The sequence below is a fragment of the Furipterus horrens genome, unplaced genomic scaffold, assembly GCF_987537825.1.
Source record: "Furipterus horrens unplaced genomic scaffold, mFurHor1.1.pri manual_scaffold_1, whole genome shotgun sequence".
NCBI classification, from domain to species: domain Eukaryota; kingdom Metazoa; phylum Chordata; class Mammalia; order Chiroptera; family Furipteridae; genus Furipterus; species Furipterus horrens.
The window spans coordinates 25,648,640-25,668,921 of NW_028327171.1; the positions used below are offsets into that span (position 1 = coordinate 25,648,640).

Genomic DNA, 20,282 nt, shown 5'->3' on the forward strand with positions numbered 1-20,282 from the left:
TATTATAAATTACAACAATTTTCTCTAAGTAGAGGCAAATACAGGGTACACAATGTCCTGCCCAACATCACAAAGATTTCATGGAGATTTGAATACAGAACAGTGTCAACTTTCTACATGGTCCAGATTCTTCCAAGTGGCAAAAACCCTGCTGTGTTAGTCCCTTAAGCCAGACCAAACTAATTTTTAAAAGAAGTTACAACTTCATCTACTCTTTCAATATGGTGGGTTTATCCTAGAGCAAGCCTTTCTGTTAAGGAGATGACAGAACCCCCCAAAGAATGAAAAATTAGAGAATAAAATACTTTAGAATTGAACACTAACTTGAAAAACACACAAGAGTGAATAAGCACACAGATAGTGCCTTAGGAGAAATAAGGAATGAAAAAGAAGTAAATGTTTAAATCAAAAAATGAAGGAAGAGAGAAAGAAACAGATTTGAGAGAATGTGACAAATACTGAAGACATGTGAGGAAGATCCCACATACTCAATCCTTAAAGAAAATCAAAGCAAGGGAATAAAATAATGAAGTAATCATTCATCAGAGAAACTTTTCTGAAAGAAAAATGATTTGAAACTACATATTGAAAGAGGACCCTGTGTATCTGAGACTATCAACCCAGAATAACAATTACTAAGATGTATTCTAGTAAACTTTTTTAACCAAAAGGAAAATGAAAAACAGCCATTGGATATCTAGGCAAGAAGAACCTGTGATTTATAAGGGGAAAAAGTTAGTCTATCATAAGATTTTTTCATTAGACCCCCAAGAAAATGGAATAACATATTGAAGATACTTAAGAAAATGTATGCCAGAGAATTTTATATATTTGAAAGCAAAACTTCCTAGTATAAAGGTAGGGGGTACTTTCCTTTACCATCCTAGATTTAATAGCTGGGGCTATCAAATAAATTGATACCAGGCAGATTAACAAGAGCAAGTTAATATAATAAATAAAGATTTATTAAATTTTAATATTACATGCACAGAGGCATTGCAGAAGAAAAAGTGGATACCCAAAAGGCAGTAAGATTTGAGAGTTTTGAAGGGGAGGGTGGATGGGGTGATGAGGCAACTTATAGAAGAGAAAATAATTTTTAAGAAAGATGAAGGGCCCGTAGGAGAATGGATGGTGGATATGATAGCTTCTGACAAAGTTAGTCTGGTGTGGTCTGGACTTTTAGTCTTCTCTTCCCTTGTAATAAGAATAATCTTCTCTTATGGATGAAATTCCTGGGAGAGGATTTATGACAATTGGGTTCATTTTTGGAGGATTAGTCTTCAGGCAGATAAGGGGAGTTCAGAGAGAGCCTCTTCCTACATAACTGTTTTTCAAGTGCCTCAAGCTCAAAATAATACACCAACGCAGCATGTTTTGAGGTGGCATGTTCTGAACTCTTTCAGTAAAATTCATATAGAATTAATGTTTCTCAGAGGAATTTACTAGAAAATAAGTTTCAGACAACCAACCTGACCAGAGAGACACAAGCCAATGGTCTAGTGATATGTGTTAAATATATACTTCCTAAAAAATTAATATTAAATATGGGCCAAAAATGGAGAATATAGTATATAATGGCCGTATGCAACAATGTACATGTAATAAAAGTATTTAAGTGAGGGATAAAAATGAGTACAGCATATATAAAAAATATAACTTTTTAGTAATCACAGTGGGCGGTGGTAGCATTAGCAATGTTATGTGTGTAAGTTCTTATGTGTATAATATAATAATACAATATTCTAATTCCATTACCTTCTATGTCCTTGAAAGCCAGAACTTTAGTGTAGAAGATAGAGATACAGACATATTATCTGTTATAAGAGGCTAAGTTAAAACTCTCCAGTCCTGAAACTGAATTGGAAGTCTCAGTATGAGCCCATGAGGTATTTTATTATATATCCCAGCTCTTTCTACTGAAAAGTCCTAGAAATAATGACCAGTGCAGTGTTAATGAGCATTCCTACTGCCCAGATTATGATATTAAAATACCATTTCCAATAACAACAAAATTCAGGGCTTTTTGAAGAAATGGCTGCTTCTTGGATTGTGGCAGGAAATGTGTAAGTCTGGATCATTTTTTCAGAGCAAATAGTCAGGAATCTATCAGAGACTACAAGGATTGTATTTGTATAAAAAGGATTCAACAGCCAACTTGATGAAGCTCCTACTGCCCTAAAGTGAAACAATTTAAATTTTAGTAAGAAAACAATAATAGTAATTAGAAATGCCTTATGTTTTTAATAATAAGGAAAAAGCCATCGCATTTGTTTAAATCATTAATTCCTGGTAATGTTAAAAAAATAATAATAACTGGCCACCTTTGCAGATGACAGAACCATTTCATCTTGAAAGTTGATAAAAGAAAATAATCAAGATTTATCCTTCTTCTTCTATATGAATATAGAAGGTAAGCTAGTAGGTAAGCACATAGTAAATAAGGGAAAGTTTCTTTGAAATTATTACATCTAATAAACACAGTAAAAGTATATAACTAGTTCATAACCATTTTGCAACCTCCTTCTCAATTGATGGATGTAGGCACTGAGCTTCGGTGGTCACTATCATCAAACGTACAGAAACCAGCAGACCATGATGAGCCTCCTGATGAAAGAACACACCGCCACCTAAAACCTCGCCAAGGGAATCAAAATAAAATACGATCAAGCCTCTGGATCCAGCTGCATGCATGAACTTCACCATGATCATATAAGTCAATAAAATCCAGACTAGGAAACTCTGTAGTTAACATGCCTTGGTTTTGTAAAAAAATATATTTGAAGGAAAAGAGATAGAGGGAGAATCTATAAATTAAAAGAAATGTAAGTACATACCAAATTTTTTAAAAATGGAAACCACAAAATACTGGCGAGGATGCAGAGAAATAAGCTAACTCCTGTATTGCTGGAGGGAATGTAACATGGTACAGTCACTCTGGAAACACTATCTTCTTAAATTAAAAATGCACTAATCATGTGACCCAGAAATTGCATTCTTTGGCGTTTATTCCAGAGAAATAAAATGTTATATTTATAAATTACATCTGTACATAAATAAATGTTCATAGCAGCTTTATTCATAATAGTCAGAAACTGGGAAAAAATCTAAATGTTCTTCAGGGAGTGACTAGTTAAACAAACTGATATATCCAGACTGTGGAATACTACTCAACAATAAACAGGAATAATACTATTACACACAACAATGTGAATGGATCACACGGGAGTTTGTTACATATATAAACATAGTTACTCTCAAAAGGTTACATGATGTATGGATCTATTCTGGAACATTCTTAGAAGAAATCATAGAGATGAAAAACAGATTAATAGTTTCCAGAGTGAAGATTTGTGAAACGAGAAGTTGGTTCAGGCCAGCACGAGGTAGTATAAGGAAACTTGTGGTGATATAACAGTTTTGTATCTCAATTGTGGTGGTGCTTACTCGAAGATACATATGTGATAAAAATTGCATAGCACTGTAAGCACACACACAAATGAGTGACTATATAATTGATGAAATTTGAGTAAATTCTGCAAGTCATATCAATGTCAATTTTATGGTGCTCATAGTGCACAATAGTCATGCAAGATGACTGGGGAAGAAAAAATCGAAGGTGTGTGGGGCCACCCTGTACATTTTTTGCAACTTTCTGTGAATCTGCAATTACAGTATTCCCTCATTTAACGTGGGTATTACACTCTAGACACCCCCCCACCCCGCAATAGGTGAAAATCTGCGAAGTGGGAACCTTACATTTATTTTAGTATTTATATATATTTTAAGGCTTTATAAACCCTTCCCACACACTTATTAACCGTTCCCAGTCCCTTATTAACCTTTCCCACTCCCTTAACATTTTCCACACTTTTATAAACACTACTTATGTTCTTAAACACATTCTACACTCTTAAACCTACGTAACTTTAACAACATACATATACAATACCACAAAATCCCGCAATATAGCAAAAAAATCTGCGATAAATAGTTAAATATAATATTTTAAAAATCCCGCGATACAGGGAGGCCGCGATAAGTGAACTGTGATATAGAGAGGGACTACTGTATTTCAAAAAAGTTTTTAAAATGGACAAAGCTAAACAATAGTGGTTAAGGATGTATAATTGGGTGAGGAAACTACAGCAAAATGTAAGGAAGTGGTTGCTCTATAAGTTGTAATGCTTGGTCCTGGAGGAGGGAGTTGTAATCAGGAGGCAGCATGTGAAGGGACTCCGGCATGTTTGATGAAGTTCTGTTTCTTGACTTAGGGGATGGTTATAGAAGTTTACATTATACTAATTCACCAAGCTGTGCATTTTGGTGAAAGTGTTGTGTGTGTGGTATGCATGTACCTGTATGTGTACCTTCTCTTGAGTTGCTTTTGTTTATGGAGCAGAGGGAAAGGTGAACAGGGGCCATTTAAGCACACACAGTAGATTGCTTTCGGCTAATACCAGACAGCTGCTGAAATCAGATGCTTAATGAGCTGGTACAAGGCTCTTCGGTTTATGTCTTTGCAGTAACAGGGGAAACCTCCAAATGAATCAGGTTTAAGTAATTGGATGCATTCTGGATTGTTAAATTAGACTATTTTGGTAGCAATAAGCATAGACAATGTCATGCTTTACCTTGAGAATGCAGGTTTTTAAAGGTATCAGAAAATCCATAGGTTTGGCTGTAGTGAATTATAATCTAATGAATTTGCAATTATCATAAATTATTAAGCTACCACAGAATTGTAGCTAATTGGATTCCAAGATCTATTAAAGCTTATAACCACTTATAATGATATTTTCTAGGCTCTCTTACATAGAGTGAGCATCTTTATTATTTTGTGGGGGGGGGCATGAAATATCAGGACTCTCTTCTTTAAAGGAATGCCCCAGAATACATTGGTTTCCTCATCTTGTTATGGGTAAATGCTAGAATATATCATAATGGCCTTTAAAAGTCATGTTGTGGGTTTGAAGGCTATTGCCTCACCTTAGCATTTCAAAGCAGCTGATGGCAGAAAGTGGCCAGATACAGAGTGGACTTTAAACAAATGCTGGCCGGACGGACCCTATAGTGTACATCAGGTTTCTCTCAAATATTCTTCCTGGAAGTATTCCTCAGAGAGGATTCTGCCAGATTTCCATATGGAAAAGGAGAAGCATTTACCCCCAAAGTGTGATGTAAATATTTTATCAGAGAAGAAATACATTTTTATGAAGAACTTTTCAATATAGGTGAGAACATAAATGTTACAAAGCATATGTGTAAGAAGTCTAAGAACAGTCACTGGAGAATTCAGAATGTAATCCTCAATTTGAAGATTTTACAGAAATCAAGAGTGACAATTTCATACTGAGCAGAGGGGTAAGTGAGAGTCAGTAAGTTAATTTAATGTGACTATGAAGAAGAGAGAAGAGTAGTCTAGTTACCAGACTGGGGTGGGAGCTTCAGTGAGTTGTGTTGGGGAGTTAGTACCATTCATCAGCTAGCAATCCTCAACAGTAAAGATGCCATTTCGTGTTCTGTTCTGATAATTTCTTATTCTCTCTCTTCCTTCCTCCTCCTCATCCATCTTTAGAGCACCACTCATTTTTCCCCTGTGTATTTCCACTTGGTTTTTAGATAACAGTTGTGCCATTATATCTTGAATACTTAGAGATTACATGTCTAAAAGATGTAATAGTAGTTTTAATAACAGAGAGCTCCACTGAGGTTTAATTTCCTCTCTGGGATTTGAGCGTTCTTTCTGAACATTCTGCTATAGCTGTCCGAAAGAAAAATGTCAATTTCAACATACCTCGGTTTAGAATAAAGTAATTCTTATCAAGGTTGTTTGCCTACTTGTTATGAAACAATTTGGGCAGTTATTAAAATCATGAAATGCAACACTACACTAATGGGAATTTCACATATGAAGAAAATATAGTCATTTCAATCGCAATTTCTTGTTGGTTTTAAAAAACAATGCTGTGTTTATACAAAATTTAATATTTTCCCTTCCGTATGGTTTCTCTAGTCGAGAAGATTAACCCTTGGTTTAGAATAGATAAGTCTTTAGAAGAAAGACTTATTCTAATGCACAATCTGCCACTGGTGTTACTAGACACATGGAGTACTCAATTGTTAAGAGACTATAGTATGCAGGCGGTGAATAGGCATTTTTATTTGTAATGGTGCCATGGCTCATCATATGAGAAAGCAGATTTGAACATTCTGTCTTCCGTACTCTTGTCTGTCTGCCTGCCTTCTCTCTGCCTCCCTCAATTAATGTCATTTTTATTGAGTAAGCCCCTAATCTATACCTTGGAATTTTGCATTTTAACTTTGGAGATATTTCTATCACCCCTTCCACATTCTGCACACGGGCACTCCATTCTGGTCAGCCAGTAGGATCAAGTGCCCCACCGTGAGCACCTGGATCCCCTCACCTCCTTTTCTTGGCCCTCTCTAGAATAACATCTTTCAAACTCTATGGTCATACACACAAAAGCCAGGTTTATTTGACTGATCTGCACTCTGTCCTGAATGTCAAAAGGTCCAAACCAGTTTTTGGAAAAAAACAAAAACAAAACAGTCTTGAACAACTTCCTGACTACTGAAAACATCTTTTCTCCTTTGATTATATTGGGCCTCTCAAGCTGCAGGAGAACAGGAGCTGTGTCTGCTTGTCTCCTACACTCCCCTATTGTATCCTCATGCCTAGCACGTATGATTGTACTTTTGTTAAATAATGAACAGAAGAATGAATGAATAAATGACAAAAGGAAATTTTGTTGACTTGCAGCATCTTTATTTATTTATTTATAATTGTTTTTCTATTACAGTTGTCCCATTTTTTCCCCATTGCTCTCTCCTACCTTGCCCACCTCCCCTTCTCCCACAGTCAGTCCCCACCCTGTTGTCCATGTTCATGGTTCATTTATACTAGTTCCTTGACTAAACCAGCGGTTCTCAACCTGTGGGTCGCAAACCCTTTGGGGGTCGAACGACCCTTTCACAGGGGCCACCTAAGACCATCGGAAAACACATATATAATTACATATTGTTTTTGTGATTACTCACTATGCTTTAGTTATGGTTGGGGGTAACCACAACATGAGGAACTGTATTAAAGGGTCGCGGCATTAGGAAGGTTGAGAACCACAGGACTAGACCCTTCCCCTTTTCCCATCCCCCCTTCCCTTTTCCTCTCCTCCCCTCTGGTCACTGTCAATCTGTTCCTGGTTTACATGCCTCTTGCTCTATTTCGCTCATTTGTTTTGTTCATTAGTTTCCTGTATTAGGTAGATTATATGGTATTTGTCTTTCACTGCCTGGCTGATGTCACTAAGTACAATACTCTCTAATTCCACGCATGTTGGCACAAAAGGTAGGAGTTCCACACCAGTTTTTTTTTTTCACATTCTTTCTCAAGTCCTGTTTTTAATTTCATGATCTCTGTGTTGTGGCCTCCATTCAACTCCTAAGTGTATTTTTCTTCTTTTAATGACTATTAATTGAATATTACTCTTAACATCCAAGTTATTGCTGTGTGCTTAGAATTATGCTGGCTGCTAAAATTTATCATACTTGATGGACCCATGAGATCATAATTCATTTCTAGGAAGCTCAGCATCCCCTAGGTCTGGTGGGCAATTAGGTGTAGAAGTGAGTTTGCCCTTCCCTAAGTACAACAATGCCTACTTCATACAATCTCATATGGGCAGAAGGCATCAAACATACGTGGAATTCCACTTCGCCCTCCACAACCAGTGAGTGGCATGAGAGAAATATAAACCAAGTCCTACAGCATCAAAAATAAGAATCTTATACCCCAACAAGTATAAAATGTTTTTACTTTATCCAGAGTTGATAGAAATCATGCTATTACACACTACCCAGAAAACTTAATTTAAAAAATACACGATATTCACTTTCCATCCTTACTAGCATATTGCTTATCAAATTTGCCATCCAAAAATATCAAAGGCAGAAAATAGTGAACATACACACCATTGGCAATGTGAGAAGAAATAGCCACAGAGAAACCTGAACTTTATTTGCAGCCCCTATTTTTGCTTTAAAATGAATGCAAACCTTGGACTCCTTGTAAAATCGTGCTTTTGCTAGGAGTTACAATGACATCTTGGAAAGATATGCCCCAATCTCAGGCTCTATGTACCCCTGACCTGTTGCTGGCACACCCCAGTTTATGAAGTCCAAGTGTAGGGTTTGCAAGTTTGAAAGAGACTTAGACTTAACGAAAAAAAAAAAAAAAAAAAAAAAAAACTTCCCCTCAACACTTAGGCCATGGTAAGGAAAATACAATATAACTTATAGAGAAAACATGAAGTTTGTACCCAGCTTAGACACATACAACTTCAAGATTTCAGAGAGACAAAATTAACTTCAAATGGGAGTAACTTCCAAAAAGGTTTCAAGAGGAGGCAACATTGCAGACAGGAAGAATCTTCTTTATGTATTCAGTGAAAATACAGAACAAGATCTACTTTTTAGTTTCTGTTTTGTCCTCCCACATCAAATCTGTGATCAACTCACCTCACATCTTCCAACAATATCCATATGAATTCATTTATTTGCTGCAGGTTAGAGAACAATAAAATTAAGCTTGTCTAATAATTGTTTTCTACAGAAGACTCTAAATAAAGACTTTACTGGTAACATGGGAAGGTTTAGGTTAAGGGTTGTGTGATGGGTATTTGGGGACTTAATACCCAGGTATGGAGGCATGTTCTCGTGTATGAAGTTTTCTGAGACCACACTCCAGCTGAGGTGATGCTGTTCTGTTTGATAACAATATACACACTGTCTCTTACTTAGAAGAGTCTCTTTAACATGGTTTTATTTCAACTCATAGACTAATTCCAAGTTTTCGAGTTCCTGATCTTAACTGGGGGTTTCCATGACATTATGTTCCAAGAGGATTAAGTGGAAAAGGGGTGGGACAATCAGGGAAAAGATTCTGGAAAAACAGATAGCGCTAATCACACGGAACCTCATAGGAGGTCCTGCCAGGCCTGGAGCTTAGGCTTTAAATGTTGGGTGAGGGGAAGCAAGAAGAGCTTCAAGCCTAAAGACAAGATTGGCCTATTAGGTTGCCAATCCTAACTGGAGATAAGTCCTCAGCTATGGATAATGGAATCAGAGAGAGTATGCTGTGAAGACAATTAGGAAATAGAATCGATAGAACTAGGTGACTAACGGGAGATGAGTTTAGAGTGAGCCAGGAGAAGGTGTCTGGATGCACACCCATGTTTTGGAGAGGCTTGAGAGGTATAATAATAAAAGTTAATAATGATAAAAACAAATAACATTATTGAGCATCTACTATGGTCCTGGTGTAAGACTCAATAATTTACATAAATTTTTAATCATCAAGACTTATGGCAATCCTTGGAATTTGGTATAATCATTTTATAAAAGACAAAATTGAAGCTCAGAGGAGTTACTTAGCCCAAGATAACACAGTTTAGAATAGAGAAGAGCTGGGTACCACGGGAGTGACAACACATGAAATGTAATTGCTGTCCTCAGTGAGATAGGAATCTCCTTATGGATGGCCAGCACTTGAGAGCACAGAAAACACTCTTAAACATGCTATTTTAGTTTATCCTCACATAACACTGTGTAATAGGCATTGCCATCATCATTTTACAAATGAAGAAACTGAGACCTAGAGGCAGGGGTCAGTTGTCTAAGACCACAGAGTGGGTAGGTGACACACCTGGTTCAGATAAGAAACCTGAGTGTTTATAGAACACTGTGATTTCTTCTTTACACACACCATTGGTGAGATACCACCTCTGCGCGCACTGGTGCACGTTCCATGTCATTCACGGGAAAAGTGGAGGTGATCAAGTTCTGATTCTGGAATCAGACTGCTGAGGTTGGCTTCCTATTTCTCCTATGAGACCTTGGTCAAGTGCCTTCATTTCTCTGAGTCTGTTTTCTTACCCAGGTAATCGGAATAATAATTGCATCTTTTGCTATTTTTATGGGGCTGCAGTCATAATTTTAAAAAGATAATTTATGCAAAGTGCCTGTAGCCTAGTAAAATCTAATAAATGTTAGTAGTAATAGCAGTAGTTCAAAGAAATGACATGCAATTAGCTACGGAAGGAAATATTAAAATATATAAAATCACATTTGAGATGAACTTGAAAGGATTTCAGGAGGAACAGAAGGAGCACTACTGGGTTTAGGGGATTAAGAGTATTTTTAGTCTTGATGATTCTTTTTATTTAGGCTGGCAGTAGGGTTTATGAGTAGGAGAGTTAAATTATTGAAATGTACTTAAGAGATGCAATTAGGCAACCCAATGCAATAATCCTGGTGAGAGGGAATGAGGTGCTGAGCACAGGAGGCAGTGGAGGGAGTGGAAAGGAAGAGACAGAGAGGTCTGAAGTGCTACAGAGCATGTTCGGAGAGTTCTTCCCAGCATGCTTTTTGGTTGCTTCCCCACAGTATTACTTGGTGAGTATATAAGAAATGCGAACCCATTTTTTCAATTTAACAAAGGAAAAAATCTAATCTGGATAGAATTTGCTATGCTACAGTGAAGCGCATTCCAGAATCAGGTTTAAACAATTTGGGAGGGACATGTTGTTCTGATTGCCTGCACTTTGTTTTTATCCTTTGGCACAGGAAGCCTGGAGTTAGTGTACGGACCTACTTATCCACCTTTGCTATACCGTTTGCGTTCTGAGGGGTGTTTATTTGTTGGCTTATGTGCATATTTGCAGTTTTAGTTCTTAGTTTGAAGCATGGTCTCTAAGATTTTTTTTTCAGAGTGCAGAAATATTTAAGATACAAAAATATCTACACCCTAGTGGTTATACCTAGTATTTCAGTCTCGGTTGAGTTTGTTGTTGTTGTTTTTTTGTTTTTGTTTTTTAAATAATTTATTTATTTGTTTATCTATTTTTGGAGAGAGGGGAAAGGAGAAAGGGATGAAGAGAAACATCGCTGTGTTGTTGCCTCTCACTCGCGCCCCTAACTGGGGACCTGACGTGCACCTAGTAATGTGTCCTGACTGGGAATCGAACCAGCGAAACTTGGCTCGCAGGCCGACACTCAATCCACTGAGCCACAGCAGCCAGGGCCTCAGATGAGTTTTAATAGTTGTCTTGCTGTTAAGCTGCATTAACTTTGAGTAGAGCGGCCACTTAAAAATTATTACTAATAGTGTTTTAATTTCTCATATCCTAGATTTAATGAAAGTGGTTAGGCTTGTTGTAACGAGCTGGATCTTCATTCTACAGTAATTTTAGAATGTTTGTGGTCTAAAACTAGCAGATCTTGAGAGCATGCATAATTTTAGGGAAAGGAGAGAAGGAGCATTTAAGCCTAAAGGGTATTTTTCAACATATCACGAGGCTGGTTTATCCTGCCTGACAGTCCTGGGTCCACTGGGGCTGTCCATCTAGCACAGCTGCATGGAGTTTGCAGATGCTAATTCAGATTAGGACAAGGGGCGGGCTTGGGTGATCTCGTTGTTGTAGGTATATCCTTCTAGATGTGTACCATTCCACTCATGTACTCCAGGAGAATATCCAGGACTGAAATTATCTCAGATCCAAGGTGACCAATGACTTCAACAGTCATACTGGGTTTTTACTTAATATGTTTCTATTTGAGATCTGTTAAAAAGAGTTCAGGTGTTTGGCATTTTCACAGTTGATAGCCAAAGGCTTTTATGACCTAATGTCTATGAACAGAGCCTGGTTGGTCAAACAGGAATAAAGAATGAGCTATCACAGTGATTGTCATTATCATGTCTTATGGTTATAAGTTTGTAATTTTCACTATGTATGAGGCAGATAACAATAACACCACTAAGAATTCACATAGTGAGGTGAAGGATTACCTTGTTCAATGATTGTCACCATAAAATCACAGCCCCTCTGCATCTCATCAAACATGCAAAATGTCCTTAAAGTGTTAGAAATACATAAATCTCTTTTTAGGTCTACTGCCTTATATATGCCTCATGTGCTCATAACTTACCTGAATGAATTCTTTAAATGAGCTGTTGATGTTCTATTAGCCACTTTTTCCCTCCTAGATAAATTCATGTTCAGCTGCAAGGTAACTTCTCTGTTTGAAATTTACAGGTCTGTCAACCATAAAAATCATTAATGCATAATACATAAACAAAATGTATGCTGTTTTTTGCAACAAAAAAAAGGCAAAAGAAAAGAATTTAGTTTCTGCTTTCCAAAGAAAGAAAACATGAATCTTATACTTTCATTTTTGATGCCTTTTTGCCTTTAAATATATGAGATGACTATTAATGCTCATATTCACAGCAGGGGAAGAAGGGAAATGGCAGTAAATTGTAAAGCACATTTACATTATAACAAGGCCTGTGGAAAGCATTGTAATTTACACAGTTATTTCAACAGAGGTTTGGACTCCCTCCAATTTAATTTTCTGAAGTTAGGCTGTGCAGCTGGGTCATTCCTGGTCTAATCTGGGAAATGTATCTCTTAAGGCTGTGGATTAGAGTGCCAGCCTCCAGCTGTCACCAAGGAGCATCATTTATAGCCACTGAGGTTCGAGGGCAAAGCATCAGAATCACTTTATGTGGACATAGCCGCCTAGCTAGCTTCATAAACTCTGTTGCAAAGAGCAATAATCAATATTTCATGTTCAATGATGCAGAGCTAAAATTAGTATAGATTTTATGTCTTCTACTTTTCCAAATTATGCAAACATTAGTAACCCCCTTTTTAGTGTCCTTATTACACTTCCATTATAAAAAAGAGTAATGGGGAGGGGCAGGGAGTGAGGAAGCCTGGTGATATTTAATTGAATGATGGAAGAGTCAAAAGTGTCAAAAGTAAGTTTGGCTTTTAACTTTTGTTTCATAGTTACCCTCAGGTTAATATGAAATTATTCCCAGCATGAAAAAAAAAGAAAGACATATGTAAGGGGCACAGGGTTTGTCACCACAGCTGCACAATGAGGTAAACTGCAGATTGTTTTCACATTTTAAGTTACCTTACATGCTCTGGAGCATGCTGAGAATAAAACAGCCAGGGCATAAGTAAGAAAAGTTAAAAGGCTGACATTTAGGCAGAAGTACACTTTAGAGCAAAAGCAAATTTGTGTGGACTTCTGATTTTAAACTTGTCCAAAGAACATACCCTGCTTATTAAGACAGTAGAAGTGGCAGAGAAAGAAAGAAAAAAGAACAGTGTATTTTTATTGGACAGATTAAGGGACTGACTAAGTGGCCCAACAGGTGAGTTTGTCTAATTGTCTAGCTATAGTCTTCTGTCAGTGACAGGCGAAACATCTGCAGGATTAAGGTGGAGGAGGAAGCCGGACACAAAAGAATAAAACCCAGCATCCACCGTGCAGTCTAGCAGTTCGCTCACAAGTCACTTCAGAACAGTGGGAAGCACGGCTTTGGCAAGGAGTCAATCAGTTGTCCTCCCAACAGCACAGCCTGCATTTCGCAGCCACATAGAACACTGATTCCATTTGGAGAAACAGGATTACGGAATATGGAATGCTATACGTCTCGGTCATTTTTGAATAGTTCAACTTGTAGTTTGCGGAGGGGCTTCACCAAAATGTCAAAAAAAGGTAGAAGTACGAAAGAGCGCAGTAGAAACTGTCCCTCATCTGGTGAGTCATACTGAGCCAGAAACTTGGGTTTAAACCCTTGAATTGATAGTTTTTCTCTTCTGCTATCCTCCGATGCCATGCCAGGGCCTCCCACTTCTCAAACTCTATCCAAAGCCACAGAGCAAAGGGGCCTGGTTGATAAAGTCCAAAATTATGAGTCTTCCAGAGCACAAAGGAGAATGGATAAAAGTAAACATTGTAAGTGGGGAGATGATGGTCGGGTATAAAGTTTCAGTTATGCAAGATGAATAATTCTGGAGATTAAATGTACAACAATGTACTACAGTTAGCAATACTGTAGCATATTCCCTCTTAAGTGTTCTCACCACACACACACACACACACACACACACACACAGAAAAAGAAAATGATAATTATGTGAGATGCTGCATATGTTAATTAGCTTGATTGTGATGATTTCACAATGTATGCATATATCAAATGTACACCTTAAATATATACAACTTTAATTGTCAAGTATACCTCCGTAAGGCTGAGAAAATACAATGTTAAATAAAAAAGAAAGTTACAGAGTGACTTTAAAAAGTACACATAGAGGGACAGAAAAGAATCAACAGAGGACTCACAACTTCTTGGGATTTGGGGGGCCATTAAGCTATTAAGGTTTCTTTTCATCTCAGTCAGGCCAATGCATTCCTCATTTATTCAACAGATATTTATTAAGTACCTCCTAAATGCCTCACCTGGGGAAGAGGCACCTTAAGGTAAGTAAGTCATCACCCCTAACTTCAAGGAGCTCAGTGGGGGTGGTGATATTTGGGTGAAGAGATAATGTTGAAATAGGGATCACCACAGGTTGCTGAGGAAGCAGATTGGGGTACCCAGCCCTCCTTGCTGTATGGTGGAGGGACAAGTTGAGGGCTTCCTGAAGGAAGAATGGGAGAGGGCCAGCAGAGGTGTTGGGGATACCCTGTCCTCAAATGCCCAGTAGAAGATCATGTGAGTTGTGGGTCTATGGGAAGTTTCATATGACCAGACTTGGGGAGGGAGAGTACGGGGCAGGGCATGGCAGTGAAGCTGGGAGAGACACCCTGGGCCCGGGTGCACCAGACCTTGGTGGAGCCAGTGGAATCCATCTGAAAGCACTGGGAGCTATGTTGGTTCCCGGTAGGGAAATGGCACTGCGAGATATAAAATCAAACACAAAGAGGACAAGTGGGAGAAACCAATGACGGAAAGATCAATTTGTATCTATTTTAAAGGTAAATTAAAACAAGACTTTCTCAAAGAGTGAAACTCTGAAAGAAGATCGGTTGAGCAAGCCAACTTCCTTATCCATCTCCTAGAAAATGAGGACATGGCTTGGCCAATTGAATTGAAGTGTTTTTGTATAGTTAGCTTAAATAACCAAATGATGAAATCAATCCTCCAAATTTTCAGCAGAGCAGCTGTTCAGAAAGCTCTTGTTAGTCATTGACCTTATGTTTAATATGATTTCCTAGAAAGTGGATAGTCAGATTGAATAAAGTACCGCTTCAAAGCCCTCCCCACCCAGGCACGCTCCCTGCTCTGAAACAATCAAAGAAAAGAGAGTGGCAGGCAGAGTGCAAAAGCCCTTTCCTCCCTGCCTCCCCAAATCCCCACAGCAAAAGGAAGGAAGAAAGCATGCCACATTAGAGATGAAAGTGCTGGGACTACTAACAACTCAGTTTCTTTCCTAATCATAATGGAGGGGTATAAAAAGAAAACAATTATGACCTAAAAATTCTCTAGGTTTTCAAGAATAAATAAGACTTCTTATCCAACCTATTTCCTTTCCGGAAAGTGACTTCAAGCATGACCTTTTATATGACTTGGATTTATTGCTTATGTCACTGGAGCAAGGATGGGATATGATGAAGGATTAGGTGAGAGGAATGGAGGGTTGGAAGAAATAGAGTAGATATGGAGACTTATTCTTAGAATGAGGATCCAGCAGCTATAGTGCTGAAAAGTTTTACCTTGAAAATAGAATGCTATGTATTCCTATTAAAAAGAATGCTCTATTTCTATCTATCTATTATCTATCATCTGTCCGTCTATCTGCCATCTCTATCTTCCTACCCATTGATCATATTTATTCTGCCTATATAGTACCTGCCTCTACTTACTGTGAAAAGCACAAATGTAGGAGAGTTAAAATAAAGAAGTTCACAAATCATGTAGTGAAGCGGGAGGGGGATAATTGTACTAACTGCCTGGAAAAAATAGTTCTGGCAATTGAATATTTAATTTAGCTTATGCCTCTGGCAGCCAATGCAAAATAAACAACCTCTATAAGACTTACAAGTTGTTATTGTTGATGAAAAGAAGTGCACTACTATATCAAAATGAGAAACTGTCCACTAGCACTAAATCCTAAAATCTTATTCTTTTATATAAGAGAACCTGTAGCAAAATGTCAGAAAATGCAGAAATATCCTTCATCTGAGCTTTGGTACACAGTGTTGGATATAAAAGCAGCAGCCTTTAATAAAAGGAAACTGAAGACCATAACCTGCTTTATCCATTAGGATTCTGAATTAGAAAAATTTTAAGACACTGCCAAAATAAAATAAAATATAAACAACAGTAACAGCTGTCCAGTTCTCAACTTGTATAGTTCTATGGCTCATCAGGTTAGGATTTTGTATTTAACAGTCCTAGGTTATGGCTTACGGCTTACACTGTCACTTCTGAGTTAGGATTCTTGCAGCTGGAGAGAGAGGTGGGGAGGGAGAGAGAGAGAGAGAGAGAGAGAGAGAGAGAGAGAGAGAGAGAGAGAGAGAGAGAGAGAGAGAGAGAGATTTCAACCAAAATGCCTTAAGCAAATGAGAGAATCTATTGGCTCAGAAAACTGAAAAATCCATCACTATCCTGGGTTCAAGCTCCAGTCTGACCCCGAGGTTACAGCATCACTAGGGCTCTGTCTCCTTGGCGGTTTTCCTCAGCCTCCATCCTCTTTGCTCTGTTATCTTTTTCCTCCAGTTACCATTTCTCACACCAGCAAATACTTCTATTGCAGTTCCAGGATTTCTCACATGTCAAAATTCTATGTTTCCAAATTCATAGGGAGGAGACAGAAAATCCTTCTCCAAATACTAAAGTGAAGTTTAAACAATAACATTGGTTAAGGAACTAATGCCAAAATACAATGTTGAATAAATTAAGCCAGATACAAAGGAACAGATAATTTTATATGAAATCCTAGAACAAGGGAAAATCTATCTACCATGATAGACATCAGAACCAGGGTACCTTTAGGAGAGGGGGACTGGCTGTACAGGGGCACAAAGGAGTGAGAGAAATGTTTTATATTTTGTTTTGGGTGCTGGTTCTACCAATGTATTCATTTGTCAAAACTCACTGCACTCTACACTTATGATACATGCATTTCACATGCTTAGTGAAGAAAGCCCAAGAACTGAAAGAACAGGCTGGCCATGAAGGAAGTGACTGAAGTGGGCTAGCGTCAGAAGCAGGGAGACATGAGTCGACCACAGTTGACTTAGACCAGACTGGGAAGTCGTGGTCAAGTTCTGGATATATTTCTTTGTTGGGCCCAACAAGATTAGCTGATTAATTGACTGAATTGTGAGAGGAAGAAGGGAATAAAGGCTGACTCCTGCATTTCAGTTTTGTGTGTCTGGGTTCGTAGTGATACCATTTATTAAAATGAGGCAGAAGTGGTGAAGAAAGAGGTTTTGGGGAAAGGGTACAGGCAAGGAAATCAAGACTTTGGTTTTGAACTTGAAATGTCTGTCAGACATGAACATGGAGCTGTGAAGTAGGCAAGTGGATGTATAAGGGTGGAGTTTAAGGACAGGTCAGGTGCAGATATTTAAAGTTATGGACTGACGAAGATCTCCTGCTGAGTAAGAGTAGATAGGGAAGAGAAGAGGACACAAGCCTGGCGAGGCTGTGGGCATGTTTCCAGAGGGGCTAAGATTTTATAGGAATGAGGATGATCTGGGAGCAGTAATAACAAGAAAGAAAGGTCCCATCCCTGCTCCAGACTGTGGCACATAGGGAAGAAATTGCCACCTTCTAAGAGGACTACAGGGAAAAAGCATGATCAGAGACTCTGCCAAGTTTGTCATCAGCATAATCCTCTGTATCCTAAAACTCTTTTCTAGAGAGTCCTTTGATCTTGCTCTAACCAAAAGTTAGCTGTCCTCAGAACATTAAGGCAGCATTCAGTCAGAGCGAAATAGTTAGGAGAATATCCAGAGAAACTGAGGAAATAGAGAATTTCTCCGATGACAGATTGTGCCCCACAAAGAGCTCAGTGGAAAGGCTTGAGGGCTTGGGGCCAGATGAGTGATTGGCTCAAATTCTGGGATGTACAGTGCAGTATGAGTAACGAGGGATGGCCTAGAAGACTTCCATGTCTGCTGTTAGAACCATGTTGAGACTAGCTTTGATGGGATTTCAGGGGTACATGAGTAATTTAGTCCTAATTGGGGCTCCCTCTTGGCACCTCAACAGTTTGTGGTGATGAGTACTGTGATCTCAAAGTACAGTGGTCTTCCCAGGACCAGGGTTCTGTGGGATAGGCAATCGCACCAGGAACCTGGGCCAACTTTCGTCACACCCCTGAACCAGTCACGGTGGCCAGGGGAGTGGGATTACAGAGACTATGGATGCCTGAAATTCAGAAAGGGATGTGGGCTGTGTTTGTATGTGTGTGTGTGTGTGTGAGCCCTGGGGCTAAGGGAAGAGATTACTGTGAGTTACCAAAAGCAAGAGAGGATGGTTACTGAATGGCCAGACCCAGCTCATATTCATTAGGGCCCTTCACCCAGCAACCAGCAAACATAATACAGACAGCAGAGTAAACATGAGTAGATGGATCTATATAAACATATCCCCACTCTAAAAAAGTCACACAGTTTGACTGGCAGTATCATATTCCAATTTGATCAAAGATTAAATTGTTCTGTATGTTTAAGTGTGTACCCATGACAAAGCCCAGAACATTTAATCATGTGTTATCTCAATTTTGCTAGTAATTGTCCTCAAATATTATTGCCCATAAGTGCATAGGCTGATTTGTAATACACTTCTTTTTTTCCCCCACAGGAAGAAATGAAAAGATTGCAGAATCCTTTAGAACAAGTTAATGATGGAAAATATTTACTTGAAAAGTAAGTACAAAATATTAAAGGAAATTAATTTTTTTGCAAGGTTGAAAAGCTTGCATGAAAGTAAGAAAGAAAGAAAGAAAGAAAGAAAGAAAGAAAGAAAGAGACTACCTGGCAAGGCAAAAATGAATTTAAGTAATATTGACATTCTTATGTTATCATTGTGATTAGGACCCAGATATGTGTCTCATTTGAGATATATTTAGAGAGATTTATGATTAGTCGAGCTCTGATACACAAGCTATACTGATTAACAGAGTCATATAATGCCTGGTGTTTGAAGCTGGAAACTTAACCCTACTCTGTCTTTGCCTTTTAATCAGGGGTGTGTATAGAAGACAATCATAAATTTGCAAAAAAGCACAAAGGTTACACCAAAACAAATAGAATGAACATTCAAAAGAATACTGCAGAATGGAACAAAACTGAGCTAAAAAAAGGGAAGAAAGAGAGTAAACTGAACAGAGATAAAAGTAGAATCTTCCACTTAGGTTATTAAAAATTATACAATTAGAACATCTGAGAGAGATATGCTGAATTCAATTGTGGGTAAATGCTTAGAGGTTTTATATGATGTTAATGTAAGGCCATGATTTTATATGGCTTCCGAAAATATTCCCATAATATTAAACTAATTAGTAGTCATGCACTGCCAAGATAAAGGAAGAAAAAATTAACTGTCATTTATTGAGTATTTCCAATGTGTTCTGTATGAGTGAAGGCTTACAGACATTTCCTTATGGAACTCTGGCCATAGCCTTCTGATATAGGCATTATTGTTTTCATTTTACAGGCAAGGAAAGAGGCTCAGGCAGCTTTCAGCACTTGGGTCAGTAAGCTCGGCTAAGAGAGAGTGGCAAGGAAGGATGAGAACCTAACACAATCCTGAATGCCCCAGGGCCCCTGCTGTCAACCACTCACAAAGGCCAAATGTCAAGCCCAGATGGGTATCACGCTTGGCTCTGCGCACCGCATTTTAAAGATACATTGACATCCCCAAGGGAACCAGAGGAGGTCAATTAAGATTGTGAATTCTGAAATCATGTTCATATACTCCAAAGAGCTGAGGATGCATAGCTTGGAGAAAAGAAATCTCTAAGACATAATAGTGATCCTTAAGCATTTGAGGGAATCTTTCCTTTAAAAGAAGAGCTAAATTGCTCTTCTTGCCCTAGAAAGCAGAATAAGGATCAATGAGCAGGATTTGTGGGGAAACAGGTTTGTGACTGCGAAAAAAGAATAACTTTTGTAAAAATTCAGCCTGCCCAACAGAACGGACTTCTTTGTTAAAGAGTGAGCTGATAGATGCTGGAAGCACCCAGGAGGTGTGTAAATGACCATTCATCTGAGATGCTACTGAAACATTTCTGAAAACGGAAAGCCTTGGACCTGATTCCTCTTTCTGCTTTTTCCTGGCTCTGTGGGTCTGGAAACAATTGTTTCACCACACTGAACCCCACTGTCCCCATCTTCGAACATGAGGATAGTAACCCCTGGCTTGACAATCTTGTTGGGAGCCTTAA

The 20,282-nt window shown here is 38.3% G+C and overlaps 1 protein-coding gene across 1 annotated transcript in view; it reads left to right on the plus strand.

The window, feature by feature from the left end:
* Window positions 1-20,282, plus strand: part of SCHIP1 (schwannomin interacting protein 1) — a 670,407-nt gene that overhangs the window by 126,436 nt on the left and 523,689 nt on the right. The window contains exon 2 of the mRNA XM_090273287.1: window positions 18,698-18,762. Coding sequence (XP_090129413.1) covers window positions 18,698-18,762 — 65 coding nt within the window. The remainder of the gene's footprint in view (window positions 1-18,697; window positions 18,763-20,282) is intronic.